At 42.2% G+C, this 26,221-nt stretch overlaps 1 protein-coding gene across 2 annotated transcripts; it reads left to right on the top strand.

The window, feature by feature from the left end:
- The first annotated feature begins 38 nt into the window (after nt 1-38).
- On the top strand, nt 39-26,221 carry BTBD3 (BTB domain containing 3). Of its 2 annotated transcripts, XM_082215570.1 has the most exons (5): nt 39-166; nt 12,387-12,654; nt 13,203-13,293; nt 14,048-14,166; nt 19,338-26,221. In XM_082215570.1, the coding sequence occupies exons 2-5, from the start codon at nt 12,512-12,514 to the stop codon at nt 20,368-20,370; spliced, it is 1,386 nt and encodes a 461-aa protein (XP_082071696.1). In that variant the 5' UTR covers nt 39-166; nt 12,387-12,511; the 3' UTR covers nt 20,371-26,221. The 2 variants fall into 2 exon arrangements, with proteins under 2 accessions (XP_082071696.1, XP_082071695.1); XM_082215569.1 differs by lacking the exon at nt 39-166 and having other exon boundaries at nt 10,140-12,654.

Genomic DNA, 26,221 nt, shown 5'->3' with positions numbered 1-26,221 from the left:
TTCCACCCAGCGGCGGGAGCGCGCACGTGGGACGGCGGGCGCGCTCCCGCGGCCCGGCCCCGCCGTCCCTTACCCGGCCGTCTCCTCCTCAGCTTCGGGGGGAGGCGACCCGCCTCAGCCACTGCGCCGCCGCCGCCGCCCGCGACGGATAGAGGAGGCAGCGATGGTAGGTGGCCCGGGCCTGGGCTCGGCTTCTCCCTCCGTCGCCTTCAGGCCCTCCCTCGGGAAGGCCCCGGTGCGGCGGGAAGAGAGGCCCGGCCCTGGCCGCCGGGGAATGGCGGGTCTGGGGCGGCGGGGGAGCTGGCTTAGCAGCGGGGCAAGCGAGAGGCGCTGGGTCCTACCTCGGGTGGGGGCTGGGACGAGACGGGCCTGGCCTTCCGCAGTTCGGGTGCGATGGGGATATCCCTCCCTCTCCCTTGGCACTTCTTATTATTCTCTTCCACCCCCCTTTGCTGTACAGCTTCTTTTTTTAAAGGTTTTGGCCTGGTTTTTCCTCCTAAAGACCAATCCGATCGACCTCAGGCCGCAGGTGGGGATCCCGAGTGATGAGATAACTCTCTACTTTCCCCACCCTCGTCCCTCTCTGCAATCCTGCTCAGAAGCAAGTCCCATTCAGTTCGGTGGGACTTCCTCCCCCGGGGGAAAAAGATTGCAGCCATACATGCACAATTTCTTGCAAGTAGGAAGCCAAGGCCGGTTGCATTCAGTGGGACTTCCTGGGCATAGGATTTGCAGACACACACATGCAATTTCTTGCAAGTAGGAAGCTGGGGTGGTCTGCTCAGAAGCAAGCTCCGTTCAGTTCAGTGGGACTTCCTCCCCCCGGGGAAAAAAGATTGCAGCCATGCACACACAATTTCCTGCAAGTAGGAAGCCAAGTCCCATTGCTTTCAGTGGGACTTTGTGGGCAAGTATACATAGGATTTGCAGACACGCGCACACACAATTTCTTACAAGCAGAAAGCTCTATCCGGGAGAAAGCTAGATTACAACTATCCCATTCCTATCTGCTGATTGAAAATGAATGTTTTAGCTTGGTACCCAAACTTTTGTTCTCTTGCCTGGAGGAAGGTTTTTGCCAGTTAAGACTTGGACCGATGAGAGATCGGTCACTGTGTGTGCAGCTAGTCTGAGAAAGGCAAAGGCTGCAGCTTTCTCCTTGACATGCTACTTAATAATAATAATACTTAAATTAAGGGATTTATATGCATATGTTGCTAAATGTACTATAACTTTAGAAGCGATTGGCCCATCTAACTTTTGTATATGCTGACTGGCAGCAGCTCTGCAGGGGAGGTCCTGGGGGTTGGCACTGCAGAAACCCCTGCAGCACTCACTAACTGCCATTGAGAAGTAGCAGCCTTCTGGGAATGGGAAGGGGATCCTCTTTGGAGATTTGGGCTCCTTCCTGTGTGCGGTGGCATTTAAGGTAGAAACAGTGATGACAGCACTTCCTTCGCAAAGCAGGTGGGCATATGGCAAGTCAAAGCAGGAGCCATCTCTGCTTGTCTGCCTCCTTCTCCCGCATCGTCTCCCTCTGGAGTGCTGGGGATTGGGCCCAGGACAGCCCCTTGCCTTAGAGGCAGGGGAGCAAAGGTACCTGCTGCTGACAGGGAGCAATGGTAGCAGGGAGCTTGCCATGTCCCCTTGTGCCATGTGGTGTATTGGGCTTTGTTTTCCACAGGCATCTGGTTGGCCACTGTGAAAACAGGATGCTAGACTAGATGGGCCATTGACTTGGTCCAGCAGGGCTCTGTTTATGTTCTTAGGGTCACTTCTGCCTCTCAGTTGCTTTCTGTTGCTCCTGAAGGAGCGTTTCCACCCCCGTTGTTCTGCCTGGACACTGAGGTCCAGCGCTGAGGGCCTTCTGGCGGTTCCCTCTCCGTGAGAAGTGAGGTTACAGGGAACCAGGCAGAGGGCCTTCTCGGTAGTGGTGTCCGCCCTGTGGAACATCCCATTAGATGTCAAGGAAATACGCAGATATCTGACTTTTAGAAGACATCTGAAGGCAGCCCTGTTTAGGGAAGTTTTAATGGTTGAAAATGGTTGAAAATTTTAGTGTTCTGATGCGCGGGGTATAAATAATAAAATTATTGTTATTACTCTGTTTCTGACTGGCACAACACGCCACATTGCTGCGATGGCAGCAGCTACAGTCATACCTCAGGTTAAAGTAGCTTTGGCTGAGAGTTTTCGGGTTGTGCTCTGTGGCGACCCAGAAGTAATGGAACATGTTACTTCCGCGTTTCGCCGCATGGGCAGACGCTCAAAATGACATGCGCAGACGTGGCGAATCGTGACCTGCGCACACGCAGACGCGGGTTGTGTTCGCTTCAGGATGCGAACGGGGCTCCGGAACGGATCCTGTCGCATCCAGAGGTACAACTGTATTGCCTCTGCTGCTTTGTCAGCTGCTTCCATACACTGGCTATCTTCTCCTGGTTGATGTGGCAGATAATCCCAAGGACTTTATCACCCAGAGATAGAAAGTGAACAAGGGCAGTGGCTTCTTCCAGGTTTCTTCACTCCTGAGTTGCCCACTAAGGCATGTAAGCAGCATCGGGAGTTCAAAGAGAAGGTGCAATTGCAGTTTCTGCCCATTTGCTCTTTGCTTCTGGGTGGAGAAGACCTACTGGTAAATCCACGATGCACAGACCTAACTGCTGTACCTCCTAAAGAGAGAGAGAGCAGAGGTGACAGCTTCTGCTTTCTGCAACTGCCTCTGTTTTTCATTCAGGTGAGCAAACAGTGGTGGCAGCTGTTGCCTTTAAATGCTTTGCGCCTCCCTCTGGGCAGTGTGGGCAGGGATGTTTTCCCACTGGGGAAAGATGGAGGGGGCCCTGAGCATTTTTGCAGAGAACCCACTTCCCCAGCTTGGAATAGGCCGTGTCCTCCTACTGAGAAGCAGTATATCTTTTTATGGTGGAGGATATGAAATTTATCCATGTTCTTAAACCAAATTGGCATTATTCAAGTTGATTATATATATATATATATAAAAGTTCTCAGTGTTTTCAATGCTGCCTCAAAATCTTTGGATGGTTGGTACAGTTCTAGTCACTAGGGCAGTAAACATGAAAGGAATGTGGTGCAGTTTTCCAATTTAAGTAACTTGCAGTGCAATCCTACCTCTGTCTACTTGGAAGCAAGTACCATTGCATTTAGTGGGTATTGGATTGCAATCCAAAGTAAGTGGGTATTGGATTGCATTTTTATTATAAGTGCCTTTCTTTTCCCCAGAGGGGGTTACAGCATAACCTTGCATATTGGTGGGTTTCTTTTGTTGGGGTATCCTATGGCCCTTGTGTGATTGCATGCATTTATATCTCAGGGAAGTGTTTGCAAGAACAGGAAGTCATCAGATAGTCAGCCACATTAGAGAACCCTCCCTCCTCCAGTCTTGACGCTGGTGTTAGAAATCCGAAATCTAGGTATCTGGTTGTGGCCCTTGGGTACTCCTGTCTATAGGAAGCAGCTTGGCAAATCCAAGGCACCTTGAGATACTTCCAGCATCTGTTGTTCCTCCACCAGCATGTTTTCCCATCAGTTGTAAGAGACACATGAACTGAATTCATGCACTGGCATGTTTATGGTTCTTAAAGTAGGATTCTAAAGATTTATGCTATATTATTATTATTTATGTTGATAATAAAGAATAATGCAGAAGTAGTGTGTATGTAGCAGCCAAAAGAACTTAACAAGGCCTTGACTAAATACGTATTTATTGTTCCGCCAGTCATGTCACCACTTCCTTGTAGGTCCCACCAATGATTAAACTGTACACAGCTCTGTGCTTGTCATATAGGTTGTATTAATAAATAGTTTGTTTCTTACTCCCAAAGAGCTGTCTCTTACTGGTGTGTGTGGGGACTATTCATTTGGAAACAGAGGGTGTTAAGAAAACGAAACACATTGTTCCTTGCTAAGCCATGAATATGGAGTACACACTTTTAAAATGGAAAGAGGTAGGCAAAGAGTTGCAGTAAAAATATTGGCTCATAAATGAATTAATAGGCAGATTATGACTAAAATATTAAAAAATTCAATAATAGATCTATATTTTACAAATCTAGTTTTTCGAATTAAAATTCTGCTTGATATTCATCGTGCCTTGAGAGCATTCAGTCAGAACAAAACATCCACAAATGGGGAAGATTTATGCAAATTGGAATCTTGGTAATTTCCTGAAATTATGAAGTTAATATGAAGCAAAGGCTTTCACCTGCATGTTAAAGGAGTCCAACTGGCACATTTGCATCGCTCGTGGCATTTTAAAGCTAGGTCTGTGGTGCCTGGTAAAATTGAAAAGCAACTTACAATGAACTTGGGCAGTATTTAATCTCTTTGCATCCAAAAGATAAATAAATTTAGTGGATATTCACATATTCAAACTTAGGAACATAAGAAAAGCCCTGCTGGGTCAAACCAAAGGTTCGTCTAGGCCAGAATCCTGTCCCCACAGTGGTGAACAAGATGCCCCTGGGAAGCCCATAAGCAGGACATAAGTGCAAGAGCACTCTCCCTACTTGCAGTTCCCAGCAAGTGGTATTCACAGGTTTGGGACATGGTTGGTGCTGTGGTCTAAACCACTGAGCCACTTGGGCTTGCTAATCAAAAGGTCGGCGGTTTGAATCCCCATGACAAGGTGAGCTCATATTGCTCTGTCCCAGCTCCTGCAACCTAGCAGTTCGAAAACACACCGGTGCAAGTAGATAAATAGGTACCGCTGTGGCGGGAAGGTAAACAGCGTTTCTGTGCGCTCTGGTTTCGATCAGGTGTTCCATTGCACCAGAAGCGGTTTAGTCATGATGGCTACATGTCCCTTTGAGTGGATGTAACCATCCAGAGGTTCTATCCCTTTTTAGCTTACCTTATTCAGAGGCATAGTACCTCAGATACCATACAAGCCATCATGATTAGTAGTTGTCCTCAAACTTCCAGCAGCTTTGTTGGCTAGCTCCTGGCTCTAGTGTTAGGAGAGGAGGAGAAAATTGATAGTAATTTTATTTTCTGTGACGAAGTGGATGGAACATCCTGCATAATTTTATACACCCCTATCATGCCATGCCCCAGCAGTACACATTTCCCCCCAAAACGAAGTAAGCCCCAAATGTTTTTAACTTTTTTTGTTGAGAAGTTGCTCTACCCCTTTGATCATTTTGATCGCCTGTTTCTGAATCTTTCCCAGGCTTATCACAGAAATCAAAGGGTACAGCTATAGACCTAAAACAGCATTGCAAGTTATGTTCCTTGCATCTGGCAGAACACTGTTTTGTGTTGCTAACAGTTTACATTGTTTTCTTCTTCCAGTTGTTCCCTGCTTCCAGATTCTATGTAATCAATTTAGTTCTGAACTCTTGGGCTGTTTTTGTAATTACCAGGGTGTGGTTTATTTTCTGTCGTTGACATAACCCCACTCCTTGCTTGTATAAGAGTTCAAAGTATAAACTAGGGTTATAAACTGGTCGGTTAAATTCATTTAAATATTTATATGATACCAAGCCTTAAATTCTTCAGGGGAGCAACAGTGGGAGAGTGCTGTTCCAAAGTGTAGGTGCTGCCACACTAAAATACCTTACAGCTGCAGAACGTGTATAATGCGGGACCTGTAACAGTGCCAGCTCCGTAGCAAGTTATTAGTCATTGCTCAAAGAAATACCGTGTTTAAATGTTTCTTCACCCGACAGAAGAATTTAGATATTTAGGTTTGTTCAGGGTTTCACTTGAGAATGTGAATGTTCACACATGCAAGCCCTGCCCTCAATGTTCCCAGATGTGTGGACTCCTGTTTAGACCTTTGTGTGATTAGAAGGGGAATTTAAAGTGCATTTTGCTATACACCCACTTAGGAAACCCCCCTTGATTTGGAGCCCTTTCTTACCATGGTTCCTGGTAGCAGGGAGGTATCAGCAGAGTGCAGTTCAAAACTCCCTTCAAACCTTTGTGGTAGTTGCACCAAGATCTGAACAGGAGCCAGCGTGCTTGGTGACACTAGGGATGAGGCTTGTATGTGACTCCTGCTCGCACCCATGGTTTCAATGTTTGCAAGGATACTTGAACACACCTGAGTGAAATGTTAAAATGTCTCAAAACTGTCCCAGTATCGTAGGAAGATCCATATTTGAAAGTAGTGGCATGAACTTTGGTTTGCAACTGCCTGCTCTGGCAAACTGGCTATTGCTGTTAGAAAGGAATCTTTGTTTTAGTAGGTTGGTGGCTTTACTGCAAAAGATATATTATGTGTGAGATTTCCCCCCCCCCCCCAATCCAAGGGCTGTTAGTTTAAGTGAACTGTGGATCAGGCAGACCTGAAAATTATAAAGGGAGGAGTTTTCTGAAAAAAGAATAACCAGCTACCCTGCATATTCACAGATGAAATATTTTTAGTCTGTATCTATCAAGGCCTGGTTGTATTTCCCAGACATTCAAGAAGACAAGTGATAGCATATCAGTCCTTTGAAAAATATAAAGTGAGTAGCCCTTTGCTTCTTATAAGCTTAATAACAGTAATGGCTTCCACAAGAAACAGTTGTATTTCACAAGAATACGAGTTTTATATCCAAATGGATAGGGACATTCTGATGAATCACATCTGAAGTTGCTCCTTAAAATCAATAAGTTCCTTTATTTATTTATTTAAAGCAATATCTACCAAAGTTTTCTGCCAAAAAACTCCCATAGCAGCTTATATAAAATCACGAAAAACAAGAAATTCCCGACCTGTACTTTTACAGTCTAAAAGACACAACATAAAATGAAAAGGGGATAAGGAGGGAAGAGGAAACTAAGCAAACTCAGGCACCAATTATTAAATTACAGAGTTCTTATAATGACTCAGTGGTACGAAAATAGCAAGAGGTGAAGCCAAATAGCAGAACCAGTGGGGGTACACTGCTTTTCACCATTTTGACATGATGGGTAGCTGCTGCTAGGTTCTGTTGTTGTCAGCCCCACCAATTAATCAAAGAGCATGTTATACCCTGAAATTAAAGATTTAATGGAGTCAGTCATTAATACCACAAGATTATGTCTATTAAATCAATATAGGGCAAATGAGTAGCATTTGTGCCAAATCAACATTAATCTGCAACTTAAGCATAGTGTAGGCAAAACTTGTAGCATAGTCTTAAGTGTATCTACTGTCATTAAGTCCCACAGGGTTCAATGGGGTTTACTTCTTAGTGAATAAATGTGTCCCCTTCTCTCCCACAACAGGATTTGGCTGTTACATGCATTTGGGATTCATCTTAAAATGGCAATGGAATATTGTCTTAATTGGTAACAAGAATAATGGGAGGGACTGTGTACTATGGTCTGATGATGACACTATTTTGTAGATATTTGTTATTTTCTCCAAGTGAATTTCATGACCAAGTGTGAATTTGAACCCAGGTTCTCCATCCTAAATCTAACCCTAGCTCTCAGGATTACGTTTTAGGTGCTTTGTAGCCACCTTGACTTCACTGTTGAATTTGTTGATAGCTTGCTTTGACTTGAGGTTTGGATTTATAGGTAAATATTGATAACATGGTGATCAGTGCTTAATGTTTCCGTTCAGGTTTATCGTTTCTATATGGTATGTGAATACTGTTCAGTCTTTCTATTGACAACATCTTCTAATGAAATATATGGGAATGAATACATTTGCTAAGTATGTTAACTAGTGTAAGGTTGTATGATTCGGAAAATTACAATTCCATTGTTGTTTGACTAAATGAAACAGATGGCTATTTCTTTTTTAAAGTACTTAATGAAAATAACCATTATAGAGTTATATAGGGCTAAACCTGCACTTCTCTGTATTTGTTTCCGAGATTAATCATGGTGTTTTCCCCTTAATTGTATTGTCAAGAAGCAAATTATGCATAGCTAGCACTCTAAACGTTTCTTGGTAATTTTGTCAAATGCACAGTGGGAAAATAAGTATTGCCATACTGGTAAAATCATACAGCGTAGCAGGGAAACTTAAAATATTATTCCATTCCATTTAAAGCTGTCTGGTGGAACAAAATGACTGTACACTAATTAGTCCTATAGGCAATTTCAGTCCTGAAGGGTTCCATCTTTGTGACACTTTAGTTTTTCCAACTGTGACGTGGGTATTCCTATAGGAGGGCACTGTTGCTAGGGTAGGCCTGAACATACAGGAAAGGAAGGAAGCAGAATGAGGATCAAATTAAAAAAAGAACAGTGATGCCTAAGAGGAAGTCAATCTGAACAGAGGGAACCAAATGCTACTGCACACAAATGGCTTAATTAGACTTATTTTGTGGTTGGGGGCAGAATTCCCTAGACAGTTAAACTGAGAAAGACTTTCTACCTAAGGAATCCCAGAAAGCTCCTGGCAATCATATACTGGGCTTATAGCAGTGTGGGCTTTCCTGTAAAAAGAAGCAGCAGAAAAAGTGATTTCCCCCTTTTGCCCTTATCAGTGGAGATCTCCTTTAGCATGTTTGCCTTGAGAGTTAGTAAACAAATTACATATGCTGTATGAATAACTGGAACAAAAATACAGTAGTCCAGATTAGTTGAACTGAAATATTTGAAAAGGGAAAAAAATTAAGTGCACTTTTCATTCAAAACATATATTCAAGCATATTCAAAGCTTTACAAGAAAATTATTGTATTGGAATACTTGTAAATATTTTAAGACATGACAACCCTTACTATATCTATATCTGTATATCTATATTTATATCTATAGATAGATATAACAGTTTAATAACACATAATTACACATTTCTGGATTGAACAAAACCATCCACTGATGCATCACCCTTGCTTGTGCTAAGAAAATCTAGCTAAGACTGCCTTACCCATATAAGGCTAAGAAAAATATTTTATGGGCTAGATATTTTGTTTATATTGTGATCCTCAGATGAAGGGTGACATAGAAATAAAATAAATAATAAATATGGAACATGGTCTGTGGGAGTGGAACTGTAGCTAAAAGCCATTTGGCTGTGCTTTTAGTTGTCATTTTTATCAAGAGATCCATTCTCTGCAAGCCTTTCACCCTCCAAACCATGTATTTTGCCCTCCATGGTATAGTACCAGATCCTTTTTGAATCCATCTTAAATTAACTCTCTCTTTGGCTTGAAGTTAATTGAAGTCTCCCCTCTTCCCAAACCAAACCAAACACATGTAGGGGCTTAAATGGGGCATCCCCAAAACCAGTGAATTCTTTCTAGTGTTAAAGTTTCTTTCCTCTCTCCCATAATCAGATTTAGTATTTGATGCATTAATTCTTTTAGGAGCTCAGGGATGTTGCCAGATATTTAGAACTTTGAACTTAGGCCCAACCTACTTAAAATGCACACACCCCTGTAATACAAAGCACTTTTTTCTAAAATTGCAAGGATGGGGGGGCATTCAGCGTGTGCTCCTGCACTAGCAGGACGTAAGATTTGAATTATGGTAGTATGACACAGCACTATTCGCGTTGTACATAAGGCACTGCTGAGTAATGGTAATATTTTCAGGGCAACTCTGGCGACGGAGTGGGACTGCTTATCCATCGCTAATCTGTGTGGCATTTTGGCCTCTGTGGTGCACCTGCAAAGGGCTCCAGCCTTTTGGAGACCAAGGGCACATTTGCAAACCAGAAAAACGGATGTGGCCACCACACTGACACAGCTAGCGCAGTTACACATGCACTGCAGTCACACACTCCCCTCTGTCAGCAATTTGGCTTGGAGAGTGTTAGCTCTCCATTCCCAGGTGTAACACACACACCCTACACACCTGAAATCGCTCCCTGCATTGCAGGAAGGTGCCAAAGAAGCCTGCTATTGGCTACAATAAAAATGTTTATTTCCAGCTTAATTCTGTGGGAGGTGGAACAGAGAAAGGACTGGGATCTTGCAAGTGCAGGCACCATGTTCGTAATGCATGCGCTAGGCAGATCAAGACTGTAGGCTAAATAGGCCTGGATAGCTCAGTTGGTTAGACCATGGTGCTGATAACACCAAGGTTGCAGGTTCGATCCCTGTATGGACCAGCTGCATATTTCTGCATTGCAAGGGGTTGGACTAGATGATCCCCAGGGTCCCTTCCAACTCTACAGTTCTATGATTCTATGATTCTATTTGCAGGCAACTTTTAATCACGTAATTACAGCTAGTAGGTAGGATGGCAGATAGGATATGGTGCAACTTGTACAGCTTCTTCTGTGTCTGGAATTTATACCCCACTGTAGTTGTGCACCTCTGTATGATGATTGCAAGCTATCACATTCAGATTATTCTATTATCAGGCACCTTTTTGCATCATTGACCTGTTTTCAGAAATGCTCACGTTTAACCAGAAACAAACTGGCAACTCTTGAGATGCAGGCTTCTAGAAAGAGGGGTTAGTTTTGAAACCTGGTTGACGTTTTGTTTCTGGTAGCCCAAAGTGATGGCTTTTTAACTTCTAATTTTTTGTGTGATGCTGATGGTGTATTATGAACAACATGTTTTGAAAGTGAGATGCTAGCTTGGTACTATACCACTCAGTGAACCCTTATTTCAAAAATTTGCCAACACAGCCTTGTGCTGAGAGAGGAATGCTCTAGCCCAGGAGGAGCAGAAGGTAGATTTGGGGTCTTCTGGTAGATTTCTAGAAGGTCTGCTGTGGATGAGTGTGGGTTTCTGACTTTTCGTGGTCAACAAAAGCAAATAATTAATGTCTTAGAAATAATTCACTAGGGTTGCTGAAATTAAGAATGCTTTTGTGGAAGAATCTGTATAAGTGTTTTTTGTGCAAAAGAACTGTAAGCTCAGTTTTTATAATGGGGGGGGGGGACCTTCAGCAAATATGCTCAGAGGCACGCTCTTCCTTAATTCTCAGTGTTTGCCGGCCCCTCCAAATCATTTTTTCCCCTTTCCCCTAGCTCTGGCTGGTGCACCCTGGTGCTTTGGTTTAAAAAGAAAAAAAGAGCAAAAAACATTTAGCAAATAAAAGTAGAACCTGCAAGCTTGAAACCTGCCAGCCCTTTGGGTACAGTGCAAAGTGCTTGCAAGACCCCTCCCTACTCACCCAACTCACTCTGCTTTGAGGGAGGGGAGCTGTACATGTATTAATACAGGAAGCAGAGTTGGATCCAAGCTCTAAAGGAAGGGATGAGCTGCACCTTTATGCCAGGGAGGGGGCTAACACCAGATCCTGTACTTACAACACATCCAATTGGTGGGATGCATTAAGCAACATGCCAACATATAGTAAACCATAATTACTTCAGTTTAGACCCTTTCAAATGCAAGAAGTCTCTCTCTCTCTTTAAACAATTTAAATTCATGTCTAATTTGATATTGTATATTTCTTGTACACATGGAAGTTTTGCTGTAACTGTGCAATCACCAGTGGTGTAATTTGGCCTAATTAGCCTTTGCTTAGTGATTTGGGATGTCTATCAAGGACTGTTATGTTCTCAGGAAACGTAGTGAGTTAAAAGCTAATGTGGTGACCTCATCTCTATTCATTAAGCTCCAGAGTATAAACTGCACTGGAGAGCGACTGTTAAACCGTATCAGTCCATTTTTATGCTGCAAGTTAATCTGCTTTAATTTGGATACTAAATTTATCCAATTTAACATTTGCAGTTATAACGGGAAATAATTTACAGGGAAAAATGCAGTATATTGTTCACTTCCCTTTTTGCCTTGCTTGCAAACGTTTCTCAGGATTTTGTTGGTGGTGGTGAGGCACAATCATTTTTATTTTCTTGGGTTCTTTAAAATGATGTTCCTGTTTGAAAATTGGTATGGCTTCAAGGGGAAATTATTAGCCAAGGACCAATAGAAAACACACACATTTGTATCATTTACTTTGTGCGAACGGTTTGCCTTTCTACTTAAACCGATCATTAAATGAGAGTGCAGCCACCGGCTCTTTAATATTAGAGCTATATGCACACTGTGTCGCTGTGCTGCTGGTCCAATCGCTCTTTGTGACTTCAGCTATTGGCTCAGAACGCTGCTTGTCTGACTCCATCTGCAGGGCTCTAACACCTCCTGCACTCAGATCCATCCAACACACAACTCGCGCCAGCTGACAAGCAAGCAGCAGCAGCAGCATATTTTGCTCTCCCACTTTGTTTTGCCACACAACAAAGCTCTCTCGCAAGCAAATGAAGCTGGGAGTCATGATGGGGAGGAGTTTGACAGATCAAGTACTGGATCAAACTTAAAAAGCTAATATCTTAATTCAGCATACTGGAAAAAAGGTCACCTTGCCTTGCTGGAAAAAGAAGCACACAATCTCAGCCTTGCAGCTCTGTGTTCGGTACCTTCTGCTTGCCTCTGTTCTACGTAGTTAGGCTATCTGATTACACAGACAAGGATACTCATGGTAGATGACAAGGGAAAGAACATGAAATGTCTCACCTTCTTCTTGATGCTTCCAGAGACAGTTAAGAACAGATCCAAGAAAAGCTCCAAGAAGGCAAGCAGTAGCAGTGGTGGCAGCAGCAGCAAGTTACCTCCAGTTTGCTATGAAATCATTACCTTGAAGACTAAAAAGAAGAAGAAGATGGCTGCTGATATTTTCCCCCGAAAGAAGCCAGCGAACAGTAACACCACTGCTGTCCAGCAATACCACCAGCAAAACATCAATAACAACAACATCATCCCAGCTCCAAACTGGCAAGGACTGTACCCCACCATCCGAGAAAGGTAAGCAAGTTGGGAAATGGCTTCTTAATTGTGCTTTTCAGTTCAGTGGCAGTCTGTAGTGAGATGTGTGCCCTCTTTTCGAACAGCATGCCTTCCCGTTAGGCAGCGCTCAAAGGAGGGGAAATGCTTTTACTTTCCCCTTGTGCAGTTGTTATTTTTTCTCCTGATAATGAAGAATATTTTTGCATGCAAGCTGCCTTGATTTAACCTCTTAGGTATTCTTCTCTCATGAAGGCACATTCACGCCGTATTAATCTTCATATTTGATCACACAGTTTAGCCTTTTTAGTTTTACAAAAGTTCTTGCTAAGTTTTTCTTGCAGTGTCATACTTTTTTTTTAATTAAAAAAAGGCCATACCTTGGTACATTTAATGATTGTTAAAGTCATTTAAAATCTGTTCTGCTTTTTTCAAAAGGACTGTTTTCTTTCTCTCTTTGTGTTTGTGTGTTTTCTTGGTTGCTCGTGAAAGATTGTAACATTTTAAGGAGCTGAATTGCATGTATGGGATGCTGAAACCCTAAAATAACTTATTGCCTCTGTTTGTAGAAATGCAGTAATGTTCAACAATGACTTGATGGCAGATGTTCATTTTGTGGTTGGTCCACCAGGTGGGACCCAGCGGTTGCCAGGACACAAAGTAAGCAACAGCTGCATTACTAGATCTGACATGGGAAAAGCAAGGGGAACATCAACCGTTGCCATTGTAACTTAGTGTGGGAGGCTTGGGTACTGGAACTGACATAATTATGGAAGCTTTTAAGCATCTTTGCCTGGTGAAATGCTTTAGCAGTTTCCCCTCCAGTTAAATATCTTTGCTACTGTAATACAAGGTTGGGAAAATCTGTGTCTGTTTCTGGACCACAGTTCCCAGCCATGCTAGCCGTTGGGCATGGGAGTTGTAGTTCATCATGTTCCTCAACTGTGCAGTACAATATTACCCCCTCCAAAATCTTGTTTTACTGATTTATGACTTTATTATCCTATCCTTCCACCAATCTGCCCTCCTTTTAAAAACTCACAACAACCTGTGAAGTAGGTTATGCTGAGACAGCGGCTGGTCCAAAGTCACCCCATAAGTGGGAATTTGATCTCAGGCCTCCAGATATAACACTCTGAAACACTGCAACACACTGCCTTCTAGTGGGGATAGCAATGTATTAGAATAGCAGTCTGTTCAAGGGTTGTGGATGGGGTTTCTCCAGGATTCCCTTAGTGAGTTTTGCTTTAAAAATTTAGAGTGCAAAGTGAAGCCATGCCATACTCTCTCATTACTGTTGATTGCCTTCATGGCTTCATTCTTAATGCTCACTGTGGCGCTGCTACATTTCTGCTTTTCTGTTGGCGATGAATTTTGTTCTAAAGCATGAAATAATATTTCCCTTTTTGAACAGTATGTCTTAGCTGTTGGAAGCTCTGTATTCCATGCAATGTTTTATGGAGAGCTTGCTGAGGACAAAGATGAAATCCGTATACCAGATGTGGAGCCTGCTGCTTTCCTCGCTATGCTGAAGTAAGCATCCTTCTTCATTGCTGGAAGTGAATTTGTTTGTACTTGATCTAGTAATGCCACAGTTAAAAAGTTAGGCATTGTCATAAAGACAGAATTGATGTGCAAACGCAGTCAATTAGCTTATGGATACGGTGTCTGTAGTTGTGTGTTAATTATAGGACTTTAAAAAATGAATATTTTATTTATCCCCCCCTTCCTTCAGATATCAAAGAGATAAAGAATTAAACAAATTTTAGAACACATCTGAAGGCAGCCCTGTATCGGGAGGTTTTTAACGCTTCATGTTTTATGTTTTTAGATATGCTGCAAGCCGCTCAGAGTGGCTGGGGAATCCCAGCTAGATGGGTGGGGTATTGTTGTTGTTGTTGTTGTTGTTATTTTATTAATAATAATCCCTCACTTCCCTTCCCTGCCTCCATCTCCTGCATATTTATTTAGTCAGCAGGTCACATTGGTCAAGCTGCTTTTTCATATACTTTATAAAGAATTGAATATAATAAGGAAGAGCTTTAAAACAGGGTGAAAAGGAAAGATTCCAAACTACTAATATACTGTTGCCCGTTTTAGATGTAACACCAAGCCAAACCATGGCTTGCACATCTGAGCAAGCATGCAAGTCTCCAGAGTGAAGATCACAACCTCAACAATCCTATCTCAGTCTTGCTGCTGTCATGCATCCTGGGGCTAAGTCATGGTTTGGCTTAGTCTTCCTTCCACGATCCAGGGTCACAGTTTGACTCACTTCTGAGATACAATGCATGGCAAACCAAGAACAAACCTTGGTTGCAGCGGGTGGTTTGTCTGGTGCAAGACGAACCATGGGACACAATCTTCACTCTGAGATCTCACGCATTTCCTCATTCCCAATAAACCATGAGTTGGCTTAGCATTACAGGTGAACCAGGTCTGCATTTGTTTGTGCTACCCCTTTTTCTAACGACACAATTCCTTTTTATTCCTGATAAGCGCAGCTTCTGATGATACTGTAAACTTCTGAAATGCAGTCACTGATGATAACGTTTTCTTACAGGCAGGATGAATTTTCAAATGTTAAAAATAATAGTATTTTCTTAAATGCTGTTTCTGCATTTTAAACTTGAACTGAAGAAAGGACATGCATTTGGGGGTGGGTGATTTCTCCCTCCACCCAGCTTGTTTTTCTTGCATGACAAGTGGGAAGTAATGATTGCCCATTAACTCAGGATTTAATTTGGAATGTGTATTTGGAAACATCTAGCATTTCTTATTAAAAAATAATCGTTTTTCTCTGTGTTGTCTGTTACTGTTTTATATGTGTGCTTATATATTATAAAAGTCCTTTAGCTGTGCCATTGAATCCCCCTGCAAGCTTTGCCTGACCATGTAACTGCTAAATATTAGTCTCTGGACTGGATTGCCTTGGCGACTGTGAAGGGCACTTTCTAACTTTTCCTTAGGGTGCTTTTGCTGCTTGTAGCTGTGGTTAGTCAGCACACGAATGTGTGAAGAGCTTCAAAGAAAGGAGATGACACGTAGGAACCAGCAAGACGCAGTTGTGTCGTCATTTGTGGCTAGATCTGTCAAACTGCGAAGGTTGCAGTATTTAAATATAGGTGTTACGTCCTGATGCAAATGGGATGTTGTCAGATGAATAGTATGATATGTTCAGGTTATAAATGCCAGCAGTGCCTTAGGTAGATATGGGATCTTCAGTTGAATCTTACCGTGCCAGAAAAAAAGGATTTACTGCTTGATGCAGCTCTCCAGTGGAAAGAGTTTATATCTTCCTAAATGCAGGCACTAGGAGGCATACTCAAACAGAGCACAGTCTAATACAGGTTTAAGGGCACTTCACAACCTTTGATTTCAATAGGCCTTTGATTTCAGTAGATGCTTGTGTGTGTTCTGCTGTGCACTTGATTGTACTCTTGGTGTGCACAGTTCTGGAAACACGGATTTAAGAGTAAGACGAGTGGATTCATCCTAATGAAAACATGTTTAATACTCAACATTTACACTGAGCTGGACTCTCCCCTGTCAAAATAGGGTAGCAGCAGAAACACCACAATGGAAATACCATGTTTTCACTATCCATAGCTAAGGTGTGCCAGGAGAGAAGACAGAAGGGAAGAGTGCAAACCAGGTCACTGTTATCTCCATTCTTGATTTTTTTCTTTTGGTGATAACCAGTTTATTATCTTTCTGCGGCAATTTTTAAAAAGCATCTCTAAAATTAGGAGCCAGACATTTTCGCAATTAAAGAAAAATATGGCTGTTAGAGTAGGCTTAGGTGTACTTTATTGTCCTAGTTCATGACCAAACTATACAAGATGTTTAACTCTTTCATCTCCTGATAACAGTCCTGAGGAAGGTCCCTCTTCTGAGGCTGGTATTTGTTTTGTAGGGGAAATCTCCAAAACCAGGGTGGAGGAGGGATTTTCCTTGGGACTGCAGCTGGGGAGATTTACCCCAAACTGTCTGGTGTTATTTGCAGTGTTGAAAACTGGCCCATTAAAGACACATTTAACCACATCTAGGCAAGGTACAGCAAAAGGTAAATCTATAAAGTGGCTTAAAGCATATCTTACTGATATTTGTAAGCTACTCTGTGAGACACTTTTCTGTTGAAGAGTAGGATTAAAATTATTTTAATAGAAAAATTATTAGGCCCCTGGTTTCTAATATGTGTACAATATGGTAAAATAAAGGTAAAGGTAAAGGTACCCCTGCCCGAACGGGCCAGTCTTGACAGACTCTGGGGTTTGTGCGCCCATCTCACTCAAGAGGCCGGGGGCCAGCGCTGTCCGGACACACTTCCGGGTCACGTGGCCAGCGTGACAAAGCTGCATCTGGCGAGCCAGCGCAGCACACGGAACGCCGTTTACCTTCCCGCTGGTAAGCGGTACCTATTTATCTACTTGCACCCGAGGGTGCTTTCGAACTGCTAGGTTGGCAGGCGCTGGGACCGAGCAGCGGGAGCGCACCCCGCCGCGGGGATTCGAACCGCCGACCTTTCGATCGGCAAGCCCTAGGCGCTGAGGCTTTTACCCACAGCGCCACCCGCGCCCCAATATGGTAAAATATGTGGTGTTAAAACCTACTTGGTTTCTATATCTCATGTTTTGAATGCATAAAACCTCTACACTGGTGATGTGCACATTTGCCCTGAACATAAAAGGAAAATATGCATTTTACTTAAAGTATTAGTTATCATTTCTAAACAGTCAGAGCTTTTGTCTGACAGTTGCTTTTAATCCACCAAAAATCCCCAAAGCAATTTCATTGTGATAATAAAAGTTTCATTTTAAAAAGACCACAGGTAAATTAGCCTGTTGCTACTGTTTATAATAGCTGTGCAAGTTAGATATTTAACATCCCTAAGTGCTGTCTTCTATGCTGTATTCTTTCTGACACTGAAAATCCCAAGGGCTAGAAGTACGTGTTAAAACATTGTGCATCCAAGAGAGACTATGGTTGCCTTGTAAATGAGCAGCTAGTGCCCCATAGGGAAAATCAAAAGAAGTAAACACAAATCTTTTAAACGAGCTTAAGTGAAATTGACACCAAAGCTTCACAAATATAGTTCAAAATATTCTGCCGCCACCCCCAGCAACAAATGGCTTTTAAGCAATGTCATGACTACCTTCATCCTCCTTCCCTTGCCCCAGTGCCAGATCAAAACCAGTTTGTGCTACTTCCCTCCCTCCAAATAATTAACTTTGCTAGAAATTACTAGGTTTCCCATTGTGATCTGCAAGTCATACATTTATGGCTGCTCTAAACTCTTTTCATCATGGTCAGGTTGAATGTTCAGCATGAATTGCATGCAGTATGCAAAACTGAAGCCAGATTGAAAGAGAAGTACCTTTGCCTTGTTCGTGTGCTCGAGTAATGCCTCCGTTTCTTCTTCATTGTGCTTGGGAGCTGGAGGAGGATAGGCAGGAGAAGCTAAGGGTGGATGTGCATTTTTGGAGTATGCTGTGAGTTCACTTGGGAGACAGCCTATCAGCTTCTTAGGGGGGGCTATCCCAACCTGAAAGAGTTTGGCTTCAGAACCCAGCTAGATTCCCAAACAATCTATTGCAGGCACCCTACAATCTGCCCTGTAATCTTATGTGGAATGGATTGTGGAATATGTTCTCTGGAGTACTTTGATCACTTCCCTTGAGTGATCCGATTGCAATGTCAGTTGTCAGAAACAAGGAAAATAAGACCTCTGTAGATGATAGGATGAGGGTGTCCATCTAGTTGACCACCATCCTTTCCAGCAATGGTCAGTCCCTGGTGAAGCCCACAAGCAGCCCCTCCATTGTCTGCAGCTGGTATCCAGAGAGACACAGCCATTGAACCTGAATAATCAATTTAACTAGTCATAGTGAATAAGCATTTCAGAGAGAGCGATAGTCCATAAATATGTCTGCTCTTTTACTGGCTACCTAAGCCAGTGGTAATTACCACATGTTATGTTGGCGAATTCAGTACATTTGTACATTCATTTTCGAACAGATTAGTTTTCAAACGTTTTGGTTCCTGAATGCTGCAAACCCGGAAGTGAGTGTTCCGGTTTGCAGACTATTTTTGGAAGCTGAACGTCCAACGGGGCTTCAGTGGCCGATCAGAAGCCACGCTTTGGTTTCCGAACATTCTGGAAGTCGAACGGACGTCCGGAACAGATTCCGTTCGACTTCCAAGGTACGGTTGTATTTTAATTGCATGTTCTGTGAAGAAATGCTTTTTGTCTGTCATGAGCAGAGTTATTGACATTTCCCCCTGAAATGCAAGTCCATTATATTTCACCATGCGCCAAATTTAATTGGTTGTCAACTTTACACTATAATGAGCTAAAGCTTAAGTTGATTGATTCATGGGGCTGCCAGTTAAGGGCACACTTGTTCATCAAGGCAACTTCCGATGCAGTGCATTGCAGTGCTGCGGAATGCAAAAAGACCATATGAAACATTGCCTCCTGAGCATTTGCAGATTTTGTCATCATCTTAAAAAGTCACCCATATTGAGGTTTTGATGAGCTTAACAAAAGGTAGGTGACAAATCAACAAATTAAGCATTTGTTGCAAATAATTCCTGAACAGCTATATTAGCGTTTTATCATACATGTGTCTTTCACTACTAGTGTTCTTGAAAAACGTCCATCTGTTTTGTTAACAGTATTACATGCGTGTCTTTTATTGCAGATACATATATTGTGATGAAATTGACTTGGCTGCGGATACAGTTCTGGCAACTCTTTACGCTGCCAAGAAGTACATCGTTCCTCATCTTGCCCGCGCATGTGTTAACTTCCTAGAGACGAGTCTGAGTGCAAAAAACGCTTGTGTACTGCTCTCCCAGAGCTGCTTATTTGAGGAACCAGATCTGACTGAGCGCTGCTGGGAAGTGATTGATGCCCAGGCAGAGCTGGCTTTGAAATCGGAAGGGTTCTGTGACATTGATTTTCAAACACTCGAAAGCATCCTCCAGAGGGAGACCCTGAATGCCAAAGAAATTGTGGTTTTTGAAGCTGCTCTCAGTTGGGCCGAAGTAGAGTGTCAACGCCAAGAGCTACCTGCCAGCATAGAAAACAAGCGCAAAGTCCTTGGGAAGGCCCTCTATCTCATCCGCATCCCTACGATGGCGCTTGATGACTTTGCAAATGGTGCTGCTCAGTCCGGCATCCTGACCCTCAATGAAACAAACGATATCTTCCTTTGGTACACAGCTGCCAAAAAGCCAGAGCTGCAGTTTGTGAGCAATGCCCGGAAAGGCCTTGTCCCGCAACGCTGCCACCGCTTCCAGTCTTGTGCCTACCGCAGCAACCAGTGGCGCTACAGGGGCCGTTGTGACAGCATACAGTTTGCTGTTGACAAGAGAGTATTCATTGCTGGCTTCGGGCTCTATGGCTCCAGCTGTGGATCGGCTGAATACAGTGCCAAGATTGAACTCAAACGGCAAGGTGTTATCCTAGGGCAAAACTTGAGCAAGTACTTCTCTGACGGATCTAGCAACACTTTCCCAGTGTGGTTTGAGTACCCCGTGCAGATCGAGCCAGATACCTTTTACACAGCTAGTGTGATTCTGGATGGAAATGAACTCAGCTATTTTGGACAGGAAGGGATGACAGAAGTTCAGTGTGGCAAAGTAACTGTGCAGTTCCAGTGTTCTTCAGACAGTACCAATGGCACTGGGGTTCAGGGGGGGCAGATTCCAGAACTTATCTTTTATGCCTGAAAGAAGATGGGTTCCACAACATGGAGAGCGCTGTTCTATGGTGTATATGTCTGGTCCAGACCTGTTTGATACTTACCTTGCTGTCTGCAGATATGTGATCAGTACAGGTAATATGTTCCTGAATGCAGTGAACAGCTTAATGCTTGCTGTACTTTTGTAGCCTAAGTGTAAAATTCTTTTTACTGGGAGCTCCCAGGAACAAGCAAATGAGCAAATTATAAAAGTCAAGAGTTTCACAGCCTTACTACAAATGAGATGGCCTTTTTTGTGAAAGAAAGGAAATAGATGTTCTTCTCCATTCTGTTTCCCACCTACCCTTTTAACTTGCTACTTTCTCCTGTTCTTTTGACTTACTTATTTTTGTTTCCTTCATCTCACTGTTTGTTTTAACGGACACCCCCTCACACTTCCACTGGAGGCTGATTTGGCAGCAACACCACCAATTCACACAAAATCAGTTTTGCTAGAGACAAGTTTGGTCTTCCTGCATGTGCTAATCAGATGTTGGGAAGTTGTGTTAATTGAGATGGACCACTGGGATGAACTGGTGCACTGAGAATGTCTACAAAGGAAAGTAAGTCTCCTCAAGGAGCAAAGTGGGTTATGCACAGTAGATTCTTACTTTCTTCAACACCATTCTCCCAATCTTCTCCTGAGACACAAAACAACCCCTGCTTGTCCATCTAGTGCATTGAAATGAATGGTGTTTTCACCATGGCAGTGCCTCAATGACCCATTTCTTTTTAATAAAGCATATCCCCATTTAATAAGCCTTTGCAGTCACCCGTTATTGGTCCAGTCCCTTTCCCACAATTTTCTGATCCGTAGAAAAGGAGCAAATCCCTAGTGACTATTTTTTTGTTTTTCCAAAGGCAGTTGAAATTTTTTTGGCATGGGGTTACTTTTACCACCTGGGTAAAATAATAATAATAATAATAGCAATTTTTGTAGTATTATATTACTTTCAATTGCTATGGATAGTTCACAAATTGACTAATGTGACAGATAAATTGATAGAAGCAAGAAGCAAGTAGGTTTCAAAGACTTCTTCATTTCTGGGTCAGTATCCAAATAGTAGGTTGGACAAAAGGCAGTTGTACTTAAATATTCACCCACATGTTTGCTTTTTAAAGATGCCCCAGATCTGTGATTTTTTTAAAAAAAGATGCCCAGATTTCTTGGCTTTCAGAATCCCCCTAACTACGTACTGTGTCTGGGATCAGATAGTAACATGGCTGGCATGGATGCTGTTTGTAGTTTTTCTTCTTAGAGTTGCTTTTTAGCACAGCTGTAAATGGTTGCTTTGAGTAGCATTCATTACCACACTACATAGAACGCCTGTTAAGACGCATCTCTAAAACATGTATATTTTCATTTTATAGGAAGTTTTGATTTTTGTGTAATTGTAATGAAATTTGTAACTGCCAGCATTTTCTGAAAAGGGGACATTTGTGACTTAGATTTCCTCCGTTTTAATTTGATCTTCATTCAGATCTGAAGTTCAGTTTTTCATTGACCAGAAGCATTTTTTTCCTCTCTTATTTTAAATTGGTTGTCAGGCTTCCTGTAGAACCATCTGTGTTCTTGGCAGGAAAGGGCTGCAGGCTGGGTGGTAGTAAAAATGAAAGGAAATAAGCATAACTGAATGATACAGAGCAATTTCATGTTCATGAAATAATAAAAGGCACATTTTCAAGTAGGCAACACTTGTCTCTGCTTGAAAGTTGCTTACAGTGGTATTCCCAAGCTGATTTTCAACTCCCCTTGCTTTAAATTAAGGATATGATTTATTCAGTAAAGTAAGCTTGAATGCTTCCTGCTACATTGTTTAAGGTCGGAGTGTACCTCCCCAACACTAAATCTACACACTGATATACTATATAAATGTTTCTCCCACCTCTCCACCCACCAATATGGTACATTATCTTTCCGTGTGCTTGCTCTGAATATTTTAACCTGCTGGAATCCTGGCTTCTAGTAGTCTTTTAAGTGCCATTAGGAATCTAAAATATGGTGGATTGGGCATGAGAAAATCCAGCCTTCAAATGCAGTGTTTTCTCAGATGTGTATAATATAAAGGAAAACAGAGAGGCTATTCTTAAAGGGAAAATGTTATTATTGCCTTTTTAATTATTTCAAACGGTATGATGTAAAACAGAAGCATATAAATGCTCTCATGTTGTATTGGGGTTGCTTCCTAATCAGATGTACCTGATGTACATCAGATGTATCCTCAAGAACCATTGTGGCTGGTGCATTGATCTTACACCCAGGGAGAACCAGGTGAAAGCCCTGCTCAGTCACAAAATTCCCTGGGTGCACTTAGGCCAGTCTCTCGGCCTAACTTTCCTCACACTGATGCTGTGAGGATGAAATTGGTGGCAGGACATCAAGGAAGGGCAGGATAGAAATGAGAATGAATAATTTGTGCATAATGTGCTGGGAGAGGGGGAGGGGCTCCTGCAGATGCTTCCCCATGCTTTTTCATGAACCTCAAATAAGAGTCACAACGGAATTGCATGGTTTGAGCAAGTAGTGCTATCTTCCCTATTAGCAATCCTATAAAAGCCAGTTTCCAGACTAGGGTCATGTGGGGTTTTTGATGCCCTGTGCCCTCTTGGCCTCTAGATGGCATATGTACACTGCTGCTTTTACTTAATGCCCCACTGAAACAGATGGCTGTCAAGAGGTCCAGAATGGTATCCGAGTGTAGCACTTTATATTTCCCTTAAGCGTGAATGTCTTGCCATTCACTTCCATGGGGGGAAGTAACTGGGTTTAGTAGGGTGTAGTGCTGGGGAGAAAGAGGGCTAGGTTAGGCGACCCCTGATTTTGGAATGGAATGCATAGCTCAACCTCCCCTGAAAAGGGGCGTCTTTCTGTCCCCCTTCCCTTGTTTGTCAAAGCGACAGGCGCTTATTCAGTTTTAACCTGAAAGCAGAAGTGAGTATCATTTGCCTACCATTATGAGCAGTTCTTAAACCAGTTTGCAGTGGTAAATTGCAATCCTTTTCTAATGGTACATTTCGGTGCACCATCTCCTTTACTGTACAAGGGTAATGTCAATGAGGTGTACTGTCAGATACAAAAAATGCATGTCTTAAACCAATATAAAAATTAAGCAATATATTGGTTTACTCTTAAGATAAGGGAGGCATAGCTTGCTGCATAAAAGTTAGCATGTGTCTTCTGCAACTGAGTCACTTGAGCTGATCAAGAGGCCTGGACCTTCCCCATGTGTTCCTTGAAAAAAGAGAGATGAGTTCAGAGTTTAAATAGTATTAAATTTGTCTTAGTATGGACAATATTTTAAAGCATATTTTGAAACTGATTTGCATTCAAGGCACATACTGCAGAGGTGTTTAAAAATTATCTCTGCAACCATGAGAGCTAAATACTTTCACAGCTTTCACGAAAGCACCCTTCCCTGCTTTTAGATTATACAGGAGAGAACTACGTTATGCTTCCAACACGATTGGGTGTTTGTATTCTGCTTGGTGCACATTATTTTACATGCCTCACAATGCACTCCTGTGCACATCTACTCAGAAGTAAATCTCATTGAGTTCAGTGGGTCTTGCTTCCAGATAAGCATGCACAGAATTACAGCTTTAGACAGTAGAATTTAAAGTGTGCATTGCACTACTTTCGGCAGTTTTCAGGTAAAATGGCTTTAAAATTCATATTAAACTTGGGCCACTTCTAGTATGAATTATTTTTATTGTCAGCATCTGAACCATGCCTTTCTAAGGCATATTCAATGCAGCTTGTAATCAAAATAAAAAGAATGCACAAAAAAGAACAAAAATATGAGGAAAATGGCAAAGCAATAAAAAGGTCTAAAAACTATAGGATAATCTGGCAGGGGGAGGGTGAAAAATGAACATACGCTGCAAAAGCTTGCTGTAATAAAATTGCCGTTGCTGCTCATCTAAAAGTGAGTAGTGATAGGGGCAGGAGCACCTCCTTGGGGAGGCTGCTCAGATGTATGACTGAGAAAAGTATAAATGGGATCAAAATGAAAAGTCAGAATGCTAATATATTGATAAGGAGGGAACACACAAAGAATGGGGAAGTCCGCATTTTCCAAGTGTTCTGCAGAAGCTGAGGATTTCAGAGTTGATTCTGTAGATAACACCAGAAAATTCAGCCAAATGAAATCTGCTACCTAAAGTGGCACTTTAACCAGGCAACTAGCAATTTTATGAAGGAGGTTTTTGTACCTTTCAGAATTGTCCACGTTGGATCTAGTTCCTGGTCAGTTGTTACTCTCCAGGGAGCAACCTGGTAAAGAGTCTTGCGCGTGCAAACCATCCCCAGATAGAAAGTAATGCGTGGTACTGCATTTGGTTGAATGGTGGTGTATTCTCCATGGTGTTGTATTCAAAGTAGAACTAAGGCTGTTGTTCCATCAGCACAAACCTTTCTGCTTGCTTGACAGAGCTATCTCCCCTTCCTCAGCATGCCATTCTGAGGATGCTCCCAAACCCCTGGAGAAGATTTGGGGAGAGCACATTGGAAAGTCCCAATGCACTAGCAGAAATCATGGTCCTAAGGCTTCTGGTTACTTTCTTGAATGGGGCAGGGGGTTAGAGCACAGTAGATTGCATACAAGAGCCTCTGGGTTCAATCTCCAGCACCTGAGAAATGCACACACATACCATCTGAAACTAAAGTTGCTGCCAGTCAGTGTATACTATTAAGCTAGATGCACCAGTCTGACTCTGTAGGTTGAGTTTCCCCCCACTGCTGATTAACAAAAGTCCTTTTTGCCTGAGGACCTACATCACTTTTAGAACGAATAGAAGAGAATGCCCAATGAAATATGCCAAATAAAAAAACAATTACAGGGTCGTCATTCAGCATCTCTGAAATGCACAAATGGCTGTGTGTGGACTTTGCTGTTCTCTTACATGAACATGGGTATGCAGTGAGGAATCTCTGTACATGCACAGAGGCACATCTCTGTGCATACAAGGTCCTTGCATGCAGGGGAACTATGCATTTGTCTCTTAAATGCATAAAGTGCCCCACAACTGCTGCTAAGGGTATCTGTTAACATTAACACTAATTATATTATTGGGATTCATATTTTAATAGTGCTATTTAAAAGTATCTGCTGGTGATCATACCACCACTATCAATGAAAGGCTTTACCCAAATGGCATTGAGTCAATCCTGTTTTCTGTATCTACCCATGTTAGGTTGGATTCATCCTAATCAATGTATGTTGCCTTAAATGGTTTGTGGATTGAACTATAAGGCTGCCAGCATCAATTGACTGGAAGCAGGGGATGTCCGTAGAATTGTTTCCAAATGAGAGCTTTGTACCCTTAAATAGAAAGTCAATATCCTAAATGTATGAATTCCTGAATATTTTAGTTTATTCTTCTAAAGCACCAGACATATTTATCTGGAACAGAACAGAGCCTGAGATGTGAGAAAATATTATAGATGCTGTTTAAATTACGCCTAACATCTTGTTGCATGGCGAGCTGGAAGGGGGAAGGGAAGCTGTTAACTGGATTTGTGGTGTAATATACTTTAAGCATATCTGACATAGTATTTAAGTAAATGTTCTAATTTCTACAGTACTTATTGCACTGATTTTTTTAAATGTTAAAACTCCGTTATTTCAAAGACAACTGCGTCTAGTTGTGCTTGGAGCAGTGCTTGACTATAGCAACCGATGGCATTATTTATGAAGGACAGATATATATATATAAATATGAAGTACCTCAAGTTGAATGTTATCGTACTGTATCTTTAATGTAACAGTGCAGAATTTTAGTAGACACATGAATGTGTATAATCACATTTAAAAGGCAAATAAAAATTGAACTGGTTCTTA

The sequence above is a fragment of the Podarcis vaucheri genome (genome assembly GCF_965113315.1).
Source record: "Podarcis vaucheri genome assembly, chromosome: 3".
NCBI classification, from domain to species: domain Eukaryota; kingdom Metazoa; phylum Chordata; class Lepidosauria; order Squamata; family Lacertidae; genus Podarcis; species Podarcis vaucheri.
The sequence above is the reverse complement of the archived record's forward strand: the minus strand, read 5'-3'. Positions and strand labels throughout refer to the sequence as shown.